Below are 17,636 nucleotides of genomic sequence, written 5' to 3' on the forward strand. Positions count from 1 at the left end.
TTCACATACCTAGTAGTGGATAAACAGGCATCTGAACTGAGACCTCTCAGTTATGTGACTCGTGTTCTCACCTCTTACCTCTTACTATGTTTGCAAGTGATTCTGGAACCACGGACAGTCCGCTGCATAAAGGCTGGGTCAACATGGAAGGTTTCTCAGCCTTCTGTAATTTGTCAGTAACAGCACAATCTGTAAACAGGAATACCCTCAGCGCTTGTGTTTGGGGCCTCAAAGGAGAGAGAGCTTGAAATTCTGCATGCAATCCTGCAGCTAGTCTCTTAGAGACAGACTGGGTGGTGACAGCATTACAAAGCTGTGAACAGCAGGGTGGCCATGGCCTGAGGGCTTATCACTCCTGTGGCTCCAGTCCAGGCCCCAGGAAGGCATCTCCTTCCAATCAACGAGAGTAACTACAACTTCTCCAGCTCCCATCTCTGGCCAGGCTGGGATGGCTCCCAAATCCACATGTGATAAAAACATGAGTAGTCTGTAACTGCATAGCATCTTCTGTTTACAATATGCTTTAACCTATACTGAGGGGCGTGAAAAACACACAGTTTGTGACTCTCAGAAGACTGAAAAAACCTGACTTTTCTCAAACAGCATGCAGGGGGCCAGAAAAAAAAAGGATTTAAAGCAAGTCAGTTGGGGTGGGGTGTGACGGGTTGGGGGAAAGAGAAGATATTGAACAGCTCCACTCAACAAGGACAGCTTTGTGTAATTCCCTGATCATTCTCTTGGGTGCGGTTTGCAATCAGTTAAAAAAAATGTCCTTTCGTTTTTCCCAGAACAGCTGAGAATGCACAGACCCCAGCCTTTAGGGCTGAAATCATCCCTGCGAGTAGAGGATTTAGGACTACTGTCAGGCAGCTGGTGGACCTGCAGGCATTTCCTATTCTCTGGGCTCCCCCAACCCTGGGCCGGTACAAGATGCCCAGCAGGGCTGAGCTCACCTCTGACCCAGCTGCTCCTGGCCTCAGCACACCAGGGGCCACCGGAGGCTGGACGTGCACCATTCCTCGGAATTCACTAACCCATCCACAACAGCTGCGCTCAAACACCAAGGGGCATTTCAAAATGTTAGTAAAACTCAACTTGAAAATTTAAAAATAAAAATTCAATGCATGGGCTATTACTTTCTGGAGACATTCTTGGCTGTTAAGCCACGGTCATTCTGCTAACTCAATAAATGTACCTTCTATTAAATAGAATCTATTAGTCTATTAAATAATTTTTTTTCAACTCTAAACCCAACTTTTCCTCTGTGCACAAAAAGCTTCCAATTTGCAGACAGTAGACATGCCCATGTATAAATAATGTGCAGATGTTTGTGTGTGGACCTTCACACTGCAGATCCTTCTGATTACCTTTGAGCTAAAGGGTGATTTATTTGCATGTCTGGGGGAACATCTTGCTTTGCTAAGGAGAAAGCAATAGTTATAGAACTTCGTGGTTCTGAAGAGGAACACATGAAACAATTTTTCATATGGGGGCACCAACACAGCCCAGAGTTAGGTCTTTAAAACAGTGTTTAGAGAAGGGTCTGCACAGATCCTGTGCCTTACGCTTTTTCTTTAACTTTGAAGAGCTGACACCGTGACATGGTAGGTTACTTACTGCCTAGGAAAGGATACCGGATTTTAACTTGGGATAATTCTGCAGACTTTCTGGCCCCCATCAGTTAAAACACTTGTGACTAGTCAGTCAGCTCCACTCATGCAAATTAATGAAACACCACATTGTCCAGCCACATGCTCCCACAGCACAAGGGGCAGAAGGCTCTCAGCAGCTGTTCCCAGGAATGCGTGCCTCCACGTACCCACAGGCAGGAAAAGGACCCACAGTGGACTCCAAGTGCTGATCCTTCAGCTATCCTGGCAACACAGACCTCTCACAACAGGAACTGGTCCCCTCTCAGCCCAAGGAAGGTCCCAGATTGAAATAAAAATTCATCCTTGGGCTTCCCTGGTGGCGCAGTGGTTGAGAGTCCGCCTGCCGATGCAGGGGACACGGGTTCGTGCCCTGGTCCGGGAAGATCCCACATGCCGCGGAGCGGCTGGGCCCGTGAGCCATGGCCGCTGAGCCTGGGCATCCGGAGCCTGTTTTCCGCAACGGGAGAGGCCACAACAGTGAGAGGCCCGTGTACAGGAAAAAAAAAAAAAAAAAAAAAAAAAAAAAAAAAATTTCATCCTTGAAGATAGATGAATCAAAGGGACACCAGCCAAACAATGCTAATGTCAAGAGGAAATCCCGTCTGCAGACCTCTCAGAGAAGCCTTGCTCTGCTTGCAGAACAAAGGCTCCTTCTGTGACATCAAGCAGCACGTTGAAGAGCGCCGGGCTTCTTGCTTTGGCTACCTTTCAAAACCACAAGTACATCCAAGGGCAGCCAAGACAACAACAAAGCCAAGAGATATACAGGTCTCAGAATGAGGAGACCAACTCCCCTTCCAGGCCTGCCTTCTGCCTGCTCTTGGCAGCCAAGGCTCTATCCTCCTCAAGGGGGTGTGTCTGAGATGCTGCAGTCAGACCCCGGGGACTGAAGCTTTCCATGCAAGAATATAGCTCAGAGGATGCCCACGGCAGGACCAGCCTTCTTGGGAGGTTCTAGAGTGCAGTGTCTGGGGAAGTCCCTACAGTAGTTTCCGGGTCCTAATCCCAGCTCAGTTACCCACTAGGGTCTAATCTTAGGTGCTTCAATATCCCTGAACCATTTTCTCAACTGTAATGATGACAACATGCTGCTGCTCCTAACGATGAAATCTGCTGTCCCTCACACAGGTTATGATGTTCAAACAAGACAATTAATGAACATATCCTTTAAGATATTTTAAAACTATAAAATGTTAAGAGGTAATAATTCATGTGGATATGACATATGTTTATATGACAGCTTAATAATGCAAATTTTTAGGTCAAAGGGGAGACTTCCTCTGCTTTGCCTGGGGCCTCCCACAGGTTGGGTATTCAATTAATATTCAATCATAATAAAGGTGACTTTTTAATGACTAACAAGGCAAACATGTTTGTTGGGAAAACAGCGAACTTGCAACTTAGAATATTTCACAAGACAAGGAGGTGCCATCTGAAGGGCTTCCCTCTCAGTGTAGGTGGGTCCACATGAAGAGTGGGTGGGGCCCTCCAAGATGGCTCCACCATCATCATGCCAACACCAAATGTGATGGAATGGAAGGCTTGCAGACTTGACATCTGGGCAAGTCACTCTTAGCTGAAGTTAACCCCTGAATGCACTATGAAAAGAAACAAGTAAGGCCAAAAGAGTTTACCTGAAACAAGCCCCCCAAAAAAAAGAAAAAAAGAAAAAGAAAGAAAAAACCAATAATCTTGGGAATTCCCTGGTGGCACAGTGGTTAAGAATCCGCCTGCCAATGCAGGGGACATGGGTTCGAGTCCTGGTCTGGGAAGGTCCCACATGCCATGGAGCAACTAAGCCCGTGTGCCACAACTACTGAGCCCATGTGCCACAACTACTGAAGCCATCACACCTAGAGCCTGTGTTCTGCAATGAGAAGCCACCACAATGGGAAGCCCACGCACCGCAACGAAGAGTAGCCCCCGCTTGCCGCGACTAGAGAAAGCCCGTGCACAGCAACGAAGACCCAACGCATCCAAAAATGAATGAATGAATGAATTTTTTAAAAAATCAATAGTGTTGTTAAAGACCTAACTAGTCTTAGGTCCCTAGACTCAGGGATCCAAAATTCTTAACTTTAAAACACATACGGCTCCCAGCTTCCAGTGGTGAGTGAGCTCGGGTGGTGGGTGGTTGGTGTTTTCACAGCTCCACTGGGCTGTCAGAGCTGAGTTAGGAATAGAAATGCTGTTTCTCTCTCACAGTAGTTCTGTCCAGCACCTTAGTCACACTCTCCGCTCTAGAGCCTCAGGTTCTCATTCATATATCTTGTCCCCTGTTTTTCACATTCACAAATGTTACTTGTTGACACTGTGGATTGTTCCAAAGAATAAGTGAGGCAGCTCATAATCTTATTAGGAATACTTAAAAGGATTAAAAAAAAAAAGAATACATGGTACTTTGAACTCCTCAAAACTGGGAACACCTCAGGATATTTTTTAAATGTGCCAGGTAAATAAAACACATTAACAAGACTGCGGAGCAGGGGAAGAAGACTTTATGATCCTTTGACACAGAGCCACTCACCTTCTCACTCAGCCTCATTTTGAAGGATGTGCATTTGTTACTCTGCACTGACCTTCAACAATAAGATATTTTAAGTTAAGGAAAAAAGATGTGAATTTGGACGAACATAATTCTGAATCAGAAACAAACCTAAACCAGCAGTGCTTGTTAAGTCTTCCACAGCCTGGACTTGAAACTCATGACTTGTGTCCACCTCCGATAAGATCTTTTACTGAGGTCTGATCTACGTCCAAGTCAGTTTTCAAATTAAAAAGCTTTGAACTGCTGGCAGGTTGACAGCTTGGGCCTTGGGTGTTTATCGAGAACATCCTCAAGCTAGAAAAGGTGGCTCCGTTACCACCCTCGGCCCCTGGGAGTTTCCCCTGGTAAGAGCAGACACGCAGCCTAGACCTTAGAACTTCAGGGAATGAGTTTGTGAACCGTCTCAATGTGGTACGTCATGGATACCTAGCTCAATATAGAGTTTAACTTAACGAATAAAAAGTGGCGGGCTTCCCTGGTGGCGCAGTGGTTGAGAGTCCGCCTGCCGATGCAGGGGACACAGGTTCGTGCCCCGGTCCGGGAGGATCCCACATGCCACGGAGTGGCTGGGCCCGTGAGCCATGGCCACTGAGCCTGCGCGTCCGGAGCCTGTGCTCCACATCGGGAGAGGCCACAACAGTGAGAGGCCCGCGAACCGCAAAAAAAAAAAAAAGTGGCCACAGGAAGCCAGGTAACATCTGGTTCTGACCCCACATAGTGCAGCCTGGCATTTGTCCTTGATTTTGGCTAGCCAGAAGTTATGTTTCTTTGCTACCTTATAACCTTCCTAAGACGGAGCAGTGATGGCTCTGCTTCTGCATCCCAGAGGGTTAGGTGCCAGTGATGCGACATTAACATTACCATTGTACAGGCATGCACCTCCACATGCACCTGTCATCAGCAGGCCACCTGGCGAGACTCCACAGAGCAGAACCTTCTGACCCCCAGAACACGCTGGGGAACATTGTGGTTTGATGTCAGAAACCTTGCAGACTCTCCAGTGCTTTCTCCAGAGAATATCTGGGCCTCCACTTATTTTCTTCTTGTAATACTGCAATTACACAACTAAAAATAATTCTGAACTCTTGCCTGCCTGGCTCTTTCCCAACATGTGTACTATTCGCCTCTCAACGTGCTACACTCCAGCTGCAGGTCACTCCAGCTTGTTGTGGGTTTTTCAAACATGCCAAACTTGTTCCCACCCCCGGTTCCTTGCACTTGTTCTCCCTAGGCCCAGAGAGCCTTCCACTAGTTCTTCTCCTCAGAGACCTGTCCACCCTATAAAAAAAAGATGCAACCCCAATAAATCTCTGGTGTATCACTCTAGTTCCTCTACATCACTGACTATAATCTGCAATTGTCTTGTTTACTTACTTGTATTTATTATCTGGGTCCCTCACTACAATGTTAGCTCTGGAAGGACACTGTTTCTGATGTTCCATTGTTATCCTGTTAGTTTATGTATTTCCCCACCCTGTAAGAGGGCAATGATTTGACAGTTAGAATGTCTACTATGTCAGACCAGCACTTCAGCTAAGATACACAGAGGAAATCGGCAGAATTTTCCTGGGGAAGCAAGGGTGCTTATAAAATCAATGTACTCTAATTAACACAGGTACTCAATATATAGGCATGGAACAAATAAATGAGCTAGGATCAAAATGGCTTTCCTTGTTACAGGGTAGGACAAAAAGAGAGACACCAGGAGATACAGCAGAAGAAACCATCCCCCGCTTTACCCGATAGCATCACAGGTTGCTGGTCTGCCTCAACAGGAAAAGGGGTGCAGAGTTTCTAAACCAGCTCTAACAAGCAGGGTCCCAACCAGGCCCATTATAGATGCAGAGAAGAAGCCTTTACAACAATGAGGCTTATTTAGCCAGGTCCCTGGTGGATAGAAGGAGAAATCAATTCTTGTTCTAAAGTATCCTGAAGCTGACCCGATGATACATCCACACATAATTTTATTTCAGCATGTTGACAACTAAATACAGGTATCCGTGCTTTTCGAAAGTCTGCTTTACATCACTTAGCTTTTAGGAAAAGACCTACGTTAGTACCTGATTTCAGTAATCAAAAGAAATCTGAAGAGGATTTTTGCTTTTGTGAAAAAAGGTGAAAAGTGAAAACAGTATTCAGTGTCTGTTTTCAGGAAGCTGTTACAGATGCAGTGTGCACACAGCGCAGCAGCAAGAGTGGCACCACCAAGCTCCTTCTCTGGAACTACACTCAGCGCCTCAGCATCAAGCTGCCCTAGCTTTGAACTGTTTGTGAGCACCTGGGCTTTCTCTCCATTTATTTTGTGCATCTGTTAGCAAGATGTGTCCTAAGGTAATTGTTTCTTCATTTCACACCATTTCAGCTTATGGAGGGTTTCACAGGAATGCTCTGGATAGTGGGGGCCACCTACACAAGGAGAGGCAGCTCCTGATTTATAGACATCCTGGCATCTCTACAGAATTGGATGGACGAGTGCCTTTTGTGAGTTATAGTCATTTTTATAAAGGGGGAAAGTGTCTAATGGGAAGAAAATGAATGCAGATTAACTGGAGTGAAATCATCTAAATATGTCATTGAGAAGTGACTGAGGAGCAACAGCTTCTGTTCTGAGGAAATAAGATATACTAGTTCTACACAGTGAGATGGATATACATTTGCAGTGTTTTAAAAGATTCTGAAGACTCACTTTCAAAAAACCCTATTTCAACCAGGCAGTTTAATTTCTGTTCTCCGGGCTTTCGCAGCAGTGTTTCCTGGCTTTGTCCACACTGCATCCTGACCTGGAGGTGCCTCCCCCTCTTCAACACCTGCGGACACCTTCTCTTTACTTAAAACACAGATCAAATGTGAAACCTTCCCTGAACTTCAATTTCCCTCCAAGAAGGAATTAAACATTTCCCTCTCCATATTTCCATAGCAACTTACATACACAGGCATTTCACCTACAGTTGGTTTTCATATTGCAAACTGGATGTAATTAAATACATAGAGAACGTGAATTGCAGTGCCTAGACTGGCTGCAGGTTCTGTAACATGATGGTGCTATGGAACTGCTGCTGCTTGTTGCTATAGAAACGTAAGGCTGAATGAATGGCTGGCGGCTCATTTTGTGAACTGGCCTGGAATTTATTTTGCATCTTATTTCACTTGTGTCTCATATCTTTCATTACAATGGGTAATAAAAGTGATAACAGTGTGTATAAGAAGTCCTGGTTAATGGTAATATTGTGTAGAGCTAGGAAAATAAAGGCCATGACTTATGCAAAATTCAAGGGTAATAAATTCTTTGAAAAGAGAAAAAAAAAGAATTGGATGGACGTAGTTCATAATCTGATGCTATGATAAAAAAAATGCTGTGGTTCCTTTTGAGGGACTTAACGATATAAGAAGTTGGCCTTCAAAATACTCTCAAATACTGGAAGATACTAAGAAATGGTTCTTTTTTTAGATGTTAGTTATTTTTAAATACATCTTTATTGGAGTATAATTGCTTCACAATACTGTGTTAGTCTCTGTCATACAACCAAGTGAATCAGCCACATGCACACATACATCCCCATATCCCCTCCCCCATGAGCCTTCCTCTCACCCTCCCCATCCCACCTCTCTAGGTCATCGCAAAGCACCAAGCTGATCTCCCTGTGCTATGCTGCTGCTTCCCACTAGCACTTGGTAGTGAATACGTGTCTCTCACTTCACCCCAGCTTCCCCGCCCTGCCCCGCCCCCCTCCATGTCCTCAAGTCCACTTTCTATATCTACATCTTTATTTCTGCCCTGCCACTAGGTTCATCAGTACCATTTTTTTTTTCTTTGTTTTTTAGATTCCATATATATGTGTTAGCATATGGTATTTGTTTTTCTCTTTCTGACTTACTTCACTCTGTATGACAGACTCTAGGTCCATCCATCTCACTACAAATAACTCAATTTTGTTTCTTTTTATGGCTGAGTAATATTCCATTGTATATATGTACCACTTCTTCTTTATCCATTCATCTGTCCATGGGCATTTAGGTTGCTTCCATGGCCTGGCTATTGTAAATAGTGCTGCAATGAACATTGGGGTGCATGTGTCTTTTTGAATCATGGTTTTCTTGGGGTATATACCCAGTAGTGGGATTGCTGGATCATATGGTAGTTCTGTTTTTAGTTTTTTAAGGAACCTCCATACTGTTCTCCATTGTGGTTGTATTAATTTACATTCCCACCAACAGTGCAGGAGGGTTCCCTTTTCACCACACCCTTTCCAGCATTTATTGTTTCTAGATTCTTTGATAATGGCCATTCTGACCGGTGTGAGGTAATACCTCATTATAGTTTTGCTTTTCATTTCTCTAATGATTAGTGATGTTGAGCATCTTTTCATGTTACAGTTTTTTATATTGTCGTTATTATGTTTTTAAAAATAAGAGTCCTTGTCTTTGAAAGACACATACCAAAATACTTACAGATAAAATGAGGTCTGAGATTTGCTTCAAAATAATACCAGAGGAAGGAAAGTGGGTGGGAGTACAGACAAAGCAGGCCTGGCCATGAGTTGATAACTACTGAAGCTGGGTGATGGGTCCACAGGAGTTAATGAACCTATCTTCTCTACTTTATGCATATATGACATTTTTCCTTAAAAAAAGACTTAAAAAAAAAAGTCCTTTAAAACAAATCATTTTCACTCATGAAATTAAAGAAGCTACCTGAAGGTGAAGGTTTTGCCTTTCCAGTCTTGCAGTGGGTGCTCCTGGATGACGTCTTGGCTCAGAGGTGAGTGCTGCCGTGGGGATTTGGAATGGGGGAGGGTCCCCATGTGACTGAAGTTATCACAGGACCTTACGGGAGGAGGGCCTTTCTTTTTCCGTGGAAGGGTGCCGTGTATAGACACGTCTTGATAGGCATCTGTGCGATGCTCAGCGAGAGGTGACTTGCTGCTCAGGAGGTCCATGGATGAGGCCAGGGGGAACTGGTGATTCACTGGCATGTTTCTAGGAAGGCTTGCAAACTTTCCCGCAGCCATGATTCTCAACTCTAAGTGGGGAAGAAAAGAGTGAAGGTATAAATCTAAGAAAAGCACAAGAACTGATTTCCCACTTACAAAAGGAAATGGAAGTAGACCACATAACAAAAGAAAATGTTCACAGAGTGTTAAAGGACAAACACTGAGCAGCATCACTCGTGAAATTTAATACGATGGGCAGTTTACTCATCTCCTTTTTTCATCCTACAGAAGAATTCTCCTGGGTTGGCAGCAGACCCGCCCATGGAAAAGGGCAAATACATTTCAGAGACTTTAGAGGCGCATGAGCCATTTTATTACTTCAGATGACTGAAGCCGATGGAAAAGCATGACTAACAAAAAAGAATACTGAGGAAAGACTCAAGGTTTCAGTAATAAATGCATTTGAGAAAACGTTCAAATATGTTAGATAATTAGCTCACGCATTCCCACCACCCTGTAAACGATAAGAACAGGTGAAGATGACTGGAATTCCTTAGCTGCTAGAACGCCTTCAGCGCCAGACCAGCCCCTCAGTTGTGCTACCCAGAGAGACAGGACAGATTCTTTCTGGCAAAGACCTGCTGCTTATAAATAAATCAAGGTACGCTAATTAACGAAGACGGCCAGGGTCAGGGGTCAGGAGGTGGGCTACTCCTCCATACATCAGGGGCTCAGCGGGAGAGGAAAGCCACTGGGGTGGGGGACCTCCATGTACAACCGTCCCCCAGAGGGGTCAGGGACCTGCTTGCCACCAGCAGGGTTGAGCAATGCACATGGGTGCCTGTATAATCAGGGAAGAGTGGGAAGGGCAGAGAAGGAAGAGAAAATAGGGCTGGGGGCACGGATCATGGAAAGAAAAGGAAAATGCTGTGTGCAAAAGCAGCCCTGACAGTTGTTCCCAGCTATGACCGCCAGCAGAAATGTTCACCCTGAGCAGAGTTAGCACCTCCGCCCCCTAAAAAACAAACTATGGTTTTGATCTAAGCCAAATTATATGACATTTTAAAGGCCAATATATAGAGATAAAGAAACACAAGACTGAATAAAAATTCGGGCTAGTCCCAGGAGACATAAGGATCCAGAATCTGCACCGCTAGTCGTGGTATCAGACTGGTCTAGAGATCACAGCTGCATAGCTAAGCCCAAAGCACTGATCTTCCCGGAGCCTGGTGAGGAGATCATCCCTTTGCACTGTGGTCTCTTCTCAAGCCTTGCAGCACCCATTCCTCACAGACCACCCTTTCCACTGCAAAGGGAACGATGCTGAGTGAAAATCATCACTCACTAGCACCACCGCAGAGACAGTTCCACAAAGGAACTGGGGACTTGGGATGTGGCTTGGAGACAACCAAGAAGAACACAGCCCTCCAGAAGCTGGTAGAGTAAGAGGTGGAACCAGGACAAAGACAGCAGGGTATGCAAAGGAAGCAAATGACAACACACACACACACACACACACACACACAATCCACTGGTCCTACAACAGAGACAGACACCCGAGTGCTGGCGGCTGGGTGGAAGGAGACCCTCCACGCAAGGCATATAATTTGAACCCTGTCCTCAGTTCTTTGCCAAGCCTGGTAATTCTGAGGCCTGTCTGCTCTGTGTCTAACTGGGACCACACAGAAGGCCTGCCTCCCAGCGGGTGCAGACAATGGACTGAGTCCCCACGTAGGCCCCTCCCGGGTCTGGCCAGTACCTGGCACACTGTCAGCACTTGTTCAATATTAATCATCGTTATTAAAAAAGAAACCAAACTCCCCAGCCCTCCCAGCCTGACCACAGGTGACGTAAGCCGACGAGGATTCCCTCACTCTTCGCGCACACACTCATAGCTATGAACTCTCACCTGTCCGAGCTATCAGCACCTTTCTTCTTTATAGACGGGCCTGGATCATTCCCAAGAACCTGGTGGCGAGGCCCAAAGCCCCCCACAGAACCTCTTCGTGTTCAAAGGCCCACAGTGTTGGTCACATCTACCTTCAGGCTAGGACGACGGACCAGAGTTACTCTGGCTCCAGTGTCTCCAGTAGTCTTTTTCCTCTCTGCTTATCCAAGGTCTATCTATTTCAAGATTGAGCTGAAGTGCTTCAGAATGCCCTTCAGCAAGCTATCCTCACTTCAGTGTATCCTCAAGGGATGTTAACATCTGCCCTTCCTACTTTCAATTCAACAAACATTTAAGTGCCTACTCCAGATAAGAGACTCAGAGAAACAAAGATGCATAAGCCTCAATCCCTGACTATGAACTCAAAGAGACAATACAGTTGACACCTGAACAATGAGGGGCTAATCTGCATATAACTTATAGTCAGCCCTGCATATCCACGGTTCCCCCATATCCACAGATTCAACCAACCACGGACCATGTATTGTAGTATTTACTATTGAAAAATATCTGTGTATAAGTGGACCCATGCAGTTCAAACCTGTGTTGTTCAAGGGTCAACTGTAGTATATTCATCAGTGGGACCCTTAACATGCTGGAATGAAGAATAATTAATTTTGACAAAAGGGCTCAAGGAGGATCTCAGAGAGGGCATCACTGGAGATGAAGGATTTTGAAAGGCTGAAAATTGTAGGGAAAAGCCCTCCAAGAGGATGCAACAACAGCAGATGCATAAGGGCAGGGAAGTGCCCCTACAGGCTCAGGAAACTGAGTCACGTGGTGTGGCTTGAGTCAAGCTGAGAAGCATTTCCTGGAAGAAGCACAGCTTAGGACCAGCTCATGAAGTCTTGAAGGCTGTGTTGAGGTGTCTGAACCTGACTGTCAGTACTAGGGAAGCTCGGGAAGGGTGGGACGGAATCCAGTCTGTGCCTGGGTAGGGAGCTCCGGTCATTCTGGAGGGAGAGAAGGGAGGTGGGGAGGTCAGTCAGCAACAAGCCAGCAAGGAGTGATGGAGGACTCCGACCTGGGGCAGTGGCCACGGGAAGGGAAAGGAAGGGCAGAGCGAGGGGCTAGAAGCTCGAGGCCTCTGGCTGGGAGGAAGGAGGCCACAGCCAAGGGAGGACAGGGCTATGCTGTAACACACTGAGTAGCACAAGAGGGAACGCCTGCGGGCAGGCAAGAGAGCAACAAGCTCACCACTGGGGCTGCTGAGTGTGAGGTACCAGTAGGGCAGTTGGGTCCAGCAGGCTAGATACTGGTATGTGCAGTTAGGGGCCAGGACAGGATGTCGATTTTCTTTTTTTTTTTTTTTTTTTTTCGCGGTACGCGGGCCTCTCACTGTCGTGGCCTCTCCCGTTGCGGAGCACAGGCTCCGGACGCGCAGGCTCAGCGGCCATGGCTCACGGGCCCAGCCGCTCCGCGGCATGTGGGATCTCCCCGGACCGGGGCACGAACCCGTGTCCCCTGCATCGGCAGGCGGACTCTCAACCACTGCGCCACCAGGGAAGCCCCCAGGATGTCGATTTTTAAGAGTCGTCAACATAAAGGGAATATTTAAACCAGTGAGTAGATCCCTCAGCTTGTTATTATCAGCTGTGATAACAGTTGTGAAAGTACCTCTTAAACTGTCAGAAACCATACAATATCCATGAATTATATCCTTGCCCTCTCTCACCTGGGCTGCTTCAAGCCTATAAGGACCAACGCAAGGGATAAATTCTGAAATCTTAAATCAGCAGCTCTCAACCTGGCTGCACGTAAGAGTCCCCGGAGAAGCTTTTAAAATCCCGACACCCAAGCCGTGAGCCAGACCAACAAAATTACAATCTCGGTGGGTAGGACCCGGGCATTAGTCTTGTTAAAGCTCCCCTAGTATTGTTCACTGTGGAGCCAAGTTTGAGGACCACCAGATAAGCGAGTTTCTTTGGTACAGAACAACTGGCACCCAGATTAGTTTCTGGGTAACAGAATAGAATAACAATGAGAAAGCATCACTCAGGCAAAAGAAGTGTCCCCTCATTCTTCATTCAACACACATTTAAGGGGGGCCTCCTGGGTGGTGGGGACTGTGTGGGTGTTGGAGACAGTGTCAAACGACTATCCTCATGAGGTTCCTACCCTGCAGAGGAAGCAGACAGTAAGTAATGACCATACGTGTTGGTGATTCCCAGTGCCGTGGGAGCACGCAGAGTGTGGACTGGGGGCCTAGATTAATCTAGCAGTCAGGAAAGGCTTCCCGGAGGAAGGGATGCTGACCTGAAGGATGTGAAGTAGGGTTTAATTACCAGAGGGAGAAGATCATCCAAGCTGAAGTTTCCAGAGTTACAGTTAAATTTCTCAGCTGTAGTTAAATTGGAAATACACAGGCCAGGCTCTCCTCTACAACTTGCTGCCTCTAACTTGGGACTCTTTCCCATTAAAGTACAGCCTTGCCCTGTGTCTAGTCACTTGGAAAGACTGGCTCCAGCCTGGGCCCTATGTCAAGCTTGAATCAATCCAACGACGGGGGAGGTGGGCCCTGGCCAGAGACCTAACTTTAAACAAACAACCAACAACAACAAAAAAACTAAAGCGGGGCAGGGAATGGAAGGGAGAATTATAGGTGGAAGAAACTCATTTGCAGTCTGTTGGTTGCTCTGTTTCCTACTTGAGTTTTATTTACTGTTATTTTTTTCCAGACTCCAGGGACCTGGGGGAAATCCAGGGGTGGAAGTGCATGGAATCTAGGTTCAAGGTACGTACTTTCCATTCTGACAGAGGAGCCACAACCCCACTTGACCACTAGGCAGAATCTCAGCACGTGATATGTAGATGGAATCTCAGAGAATCAAGCCCCTCCCTTTTTCCAGATAAGGAAAATAAACGTTCATTCACTCAATATATAGTCTCCGAGAGTTTACAATGTACTAGAGCTGAGGATATAAAAAACTAGATGAGGTCCTGATCTCGTGGAGCCTACACTGTGATGGGGAAGTCCAACCAACACAGACAAGACAACAAACTAGATAATATCCCAGTCGTAAGTACCCTAAAGAACATGAAACAGGATGACATGATAGAATACACTTGTTGGGGATGGAGGGCTATTTTACACTACAGTGGTTGGGAAGACCTCTCTGAAGAGGTAACAATGACATGAGACCTGAAAAAACAGAAGGAACCAGTAAGAGAGGATCAAATGGAGTTCCAGGCAGGGGATTCGGCAAATGTGAAGGTCTTGAGGTGGGAACATGTGGCTGGAAGAGCACAGTGGAGACTAAATTCAAGTCTCGAGTTTTTGGCTCCATGTTTTCTCCACTTGGGGATGTTTCTGTCTTGATGTTCCTAGCCATTATGTACTTCTTATGTACTATTTAATTTTTTAAAATCAAACATGGTGTGACTCAGAACCTAGGCTGTGAAGTAAGACACAAGTTCAAATCCCTACTGTGCCAATGTCTTACTGTGTGGCCTGGGACAAGTGACTCAACCTCTCTGACAGTCAGTTTCTCATTTGTAAAAATGGTTAACAATACCTATTTCATGGAGTTGTTGTGAAAAGTAAATGCGACTGTGTATGTAAGCCCTTGACATACAGCAAGCATTCAAAAAATAGCAGGTCTCCTCTAAGCAGGGCGGGGACCATGTCTGTCTTGCTTGTAATTGTATCCCTATCACAAAGAGAGTTCACAGATGAAGTCACTGCTTCTGGGGAAGACTGCAACCAGGAAGGGTGAGGAGGGAAATGTTTTAACCTAGAGCAATATACGTAACAACAGCAAACCAAGTAGGATGTGGGCATAGATACACAGGCACAATAAGTGAGCTCATATGCCGTCTTTAAATCAAAGCCCAGGTAAGACTTTGGCCATCCGACTTCACCTCTCTCTACTGAGCAGGTAAACAGACACAGTGTCCTGATTCAGTCTAATACAAGATCTTGAAATATATACAAAGGTCAAAGACTCTACATCTTGATATGAAAACTCGAGACCCATGTGAACATTCAAAGAGCTGAAATCTTGATAGGGATGAGAGTGAGCTTGACACGCTCCCAACCTATGTGCTACCTTCCTGACCCCGGTCAGCGGCTGTACTCTGAAATGCTTGTGAACAGCAGGACTGACTCACTTGCTTTATAAAGACGTCTCAAAGAAACTGATGATCACACGCAAGTCGAGACAGAGATAAGACGCCCACTTGTTTGAATTTTTCTATTTTACTTCTGAAATGAGATATTTTCAAGTTAAATTCACAGATGGTCATCTGATGTGGGCTTTAAGAACTTTCTATCATATTTTAAACTCTGGAAACGTAACCTCCTCGCTGCCCCATTATGACCATGACAGAGAATTTACAATCCAGATCTGTAGTTTTATATCTTCTCTGCAGAGGCAGACAGGAAGAGGAGATGGAAAAACCACACATATAAAATTGGCTTATCCGCTAAGAATGAAGTTTTGCTTGGGTTTAGGAATTAAGAGTATCCCTTTATTTTGAAGTGAATTATGAAGTCTAGCCAAATGATTGAAGTATGAATAATTCTTCCATGGATTGTATTTCAAGCAACACAGCACAGGATCTACATGATAAGGGTCTTAAGATTAGCATCCATTTGACAAGCAGTCCTTTCTATATGAATAGGAGATTGAGATCTTGGTTAGTCATTCTGGAAATGTCAGGCTTCTCAGAGGCAGTTTAGGGAAAGTTGGAGTCAGGGAATGAGGGAGCCATTGGCATGGCAAGTTGTTTACGTTATATTCCATACGTCCCCTTGCACACTCACGTACAACTGCTTGGCTTGTGGCTTCCCCCCGTTATTAACTAGGCAGCCCTTTGCCACTTGGGACTCTCTGAGCCCGGCCCCCAGCACCGAGGGCTCCCCCTTCCTCCCGGATCTCGATTCACTCCTTGGCAACAAGCAGGGAGATTATCCGCCCTCAAACTGACCTCCCCTCCGCCGATGTGTTTTCCTTGGAGAGATCAGCGTAGCCTTGGTATATAAGGCTCAAGGTTTAAAAGAATCTCCGAATGCATGGCTCTACTTTCTATCTCAGCTAATGGCTTTAGGTGAAAGCAGACATCAGGTTAGGCGAGCAAATCTTTCACCTTCGCACGTTGCTTCAAGTGAGTTAAAACAAAAACCAGAGTTTTCCACCCCCCAACCCCCAGCCACGACCCACTGTTGTTCCTCCAAGAAACACGCCGGCTCGTCAGCTGCTTTGGAGCCCACTTGACTTCTCCCCGACGAGTGTCTACACCTGATCAAACTTTTAAAGTGGAGGCAGCCTTAGCGGGTAAGGAAAGACGGGCTGAGACCGGAACCTCCAGCCTGTTGCGCCCACCGTCCCTTGTTTCCCAGCCTTCACCTCCCCTTCCCTCCCCTCTCCGACGCAGTGGGAGCGACACAACCAACTATTCATTCTTTCTCAACAAAGGGAGCGAGGGAGGGAGATGTCAACAGTTACGGGGCGGGCTCCTTCGCTTTCTCTGCAAACTTTCCAGGAGATTAGTGGAGAAACTCGCCTCTTCCAAGCCCAGGGCTTCCCCCTCCCCGGCCCTCGCATCCCTCGACCCCCACCGGCTTCTGGGGCAGAGAGAGACGGGACCAGGAGGCGCGGCTGGATGCGCAGGGGTCGGAGAGGCCAGCGCCCGGGAAGATGCCGCTCAAGAGCAAAGAGCAGAGATGCTCGCCGCTCGTCGCCTCCCGCCTCCCGCCTCCCGCCGCGGGCCCCTCCTGGGGAATCCCAGCCGGTTCAGAGGCCCCTAAGGGAGCAGCCCGGTCCCCCATTCAGCCACTCCAGCCCCCAATCGCCAACCCGGCTGGGGGTGGGGTGCGCCGGCTCTACCTTCCCCATAGCCTGAAGTTCGCCAACAAACTTCCCAGTCCGTCCTGCAAGGGGAGGGGGAGGCCGAGGCGCCCGAGAGGAGCCGCACGCCCGCGGGACCCGCGGCGGAGACTCACCTCCCCGCGCGGCGCCCGGGCTCTCCGGCTGGGGCTCAGAGGCGCTGCACGGTCTGCCCTGCGCCGCGGCTGCTCCCGGAGCAGGAGCCGCTCATGATCGGTGGGGCGCGCCAGCCGAGAAGCCCGCGCGCGGCTTGCCTGTGCGCCCGGCGTTTGCGGCTCCCGCTCCCGCCCAGGCCCCAGCCCCGGCCGCGGCAGCTGCAGGAGCGGCTCTAAGCCGGCGGCGCGCACTCCGGCCCTCAACTGGTGATTTGCGGCTTCCCGGCCCCACCCCGACGAGCCTATTCGCGCAGCCTTGCAGAACCCCCCGCGACATTTACATGCGCTGACCTCGCCTTGCCCTCCTCTGCCCGGAGTTTAGAGTTTGGCTCTCCTCGTACTTCCCGAGAAGCCAGTCCTCAAGTATAGATCGACCACTTCCTCAATGTACGCCTCACGAGAGACAACCCCACCTAATCCACTCCTCTCCCCTCCCCAAGCTATTTCATTACCCAGCAGATCTGCTTTGCTTGTCTGCAGACACCAGGCTGGCTTTCAGTTTAAAGGGGTTTGATGGGATAAAGACCAGGTAACCACAGATGACCAAGCCATGGGAACAAGCAAATCAATCACA

At 47.2% G+C, this 17,636-nt stretch overlaps 1 protein-coding gene across 2 annotated transcripts in view; it reads right to left on the reverse strand.

Annotated features, from left to right (window-relative positions):
• BCAR3 (BCAR3 adaptor protein, NSP family member) overlaps nt 1-17,187 on the reverse strand; it is a 117,201-nt gene extending 100,014 nt beyond the window's left edge. For both annotated transcript variants that reach the window (XM_060090144.1, XM_060090146.1), the window contains exons 1-2: nt 17,024-17,187; nt 8,893-9,220 (exon numbers count right to left, since the gene is read on the reverse strand). In XM_060090144.1, coding sequence (XP_059946127.1) covers nt 8,893-9,209 — 317 coding nt within the window. In that variant the 5' untranslated portion in view covers nt 9,210-9,220; nt 17,024-17,187. The remainder of the gene's footprint in view (nt 1-8,892; nt 9,221-17,023) is intronic.
• Between the last annotated feature and the right edge of the window lie 449 nt (nt 17,188-17,636).

This window comes from Mesoplodon densirostris, chromosome 2 (assembly GCF_025265405.1).
Source record: "Mesoplodon densirostris isolate mMesDen1 chromosome 2, mMesDen1 primary haplotype, whole genome shotgun sequence".
Lineage (NCBI taxonomy): Eukaryota > Metazoa > Chordata > Mammalia > Artiodactyla > Ziphiidae > Mesoplodon > Mesoplodon densirostris.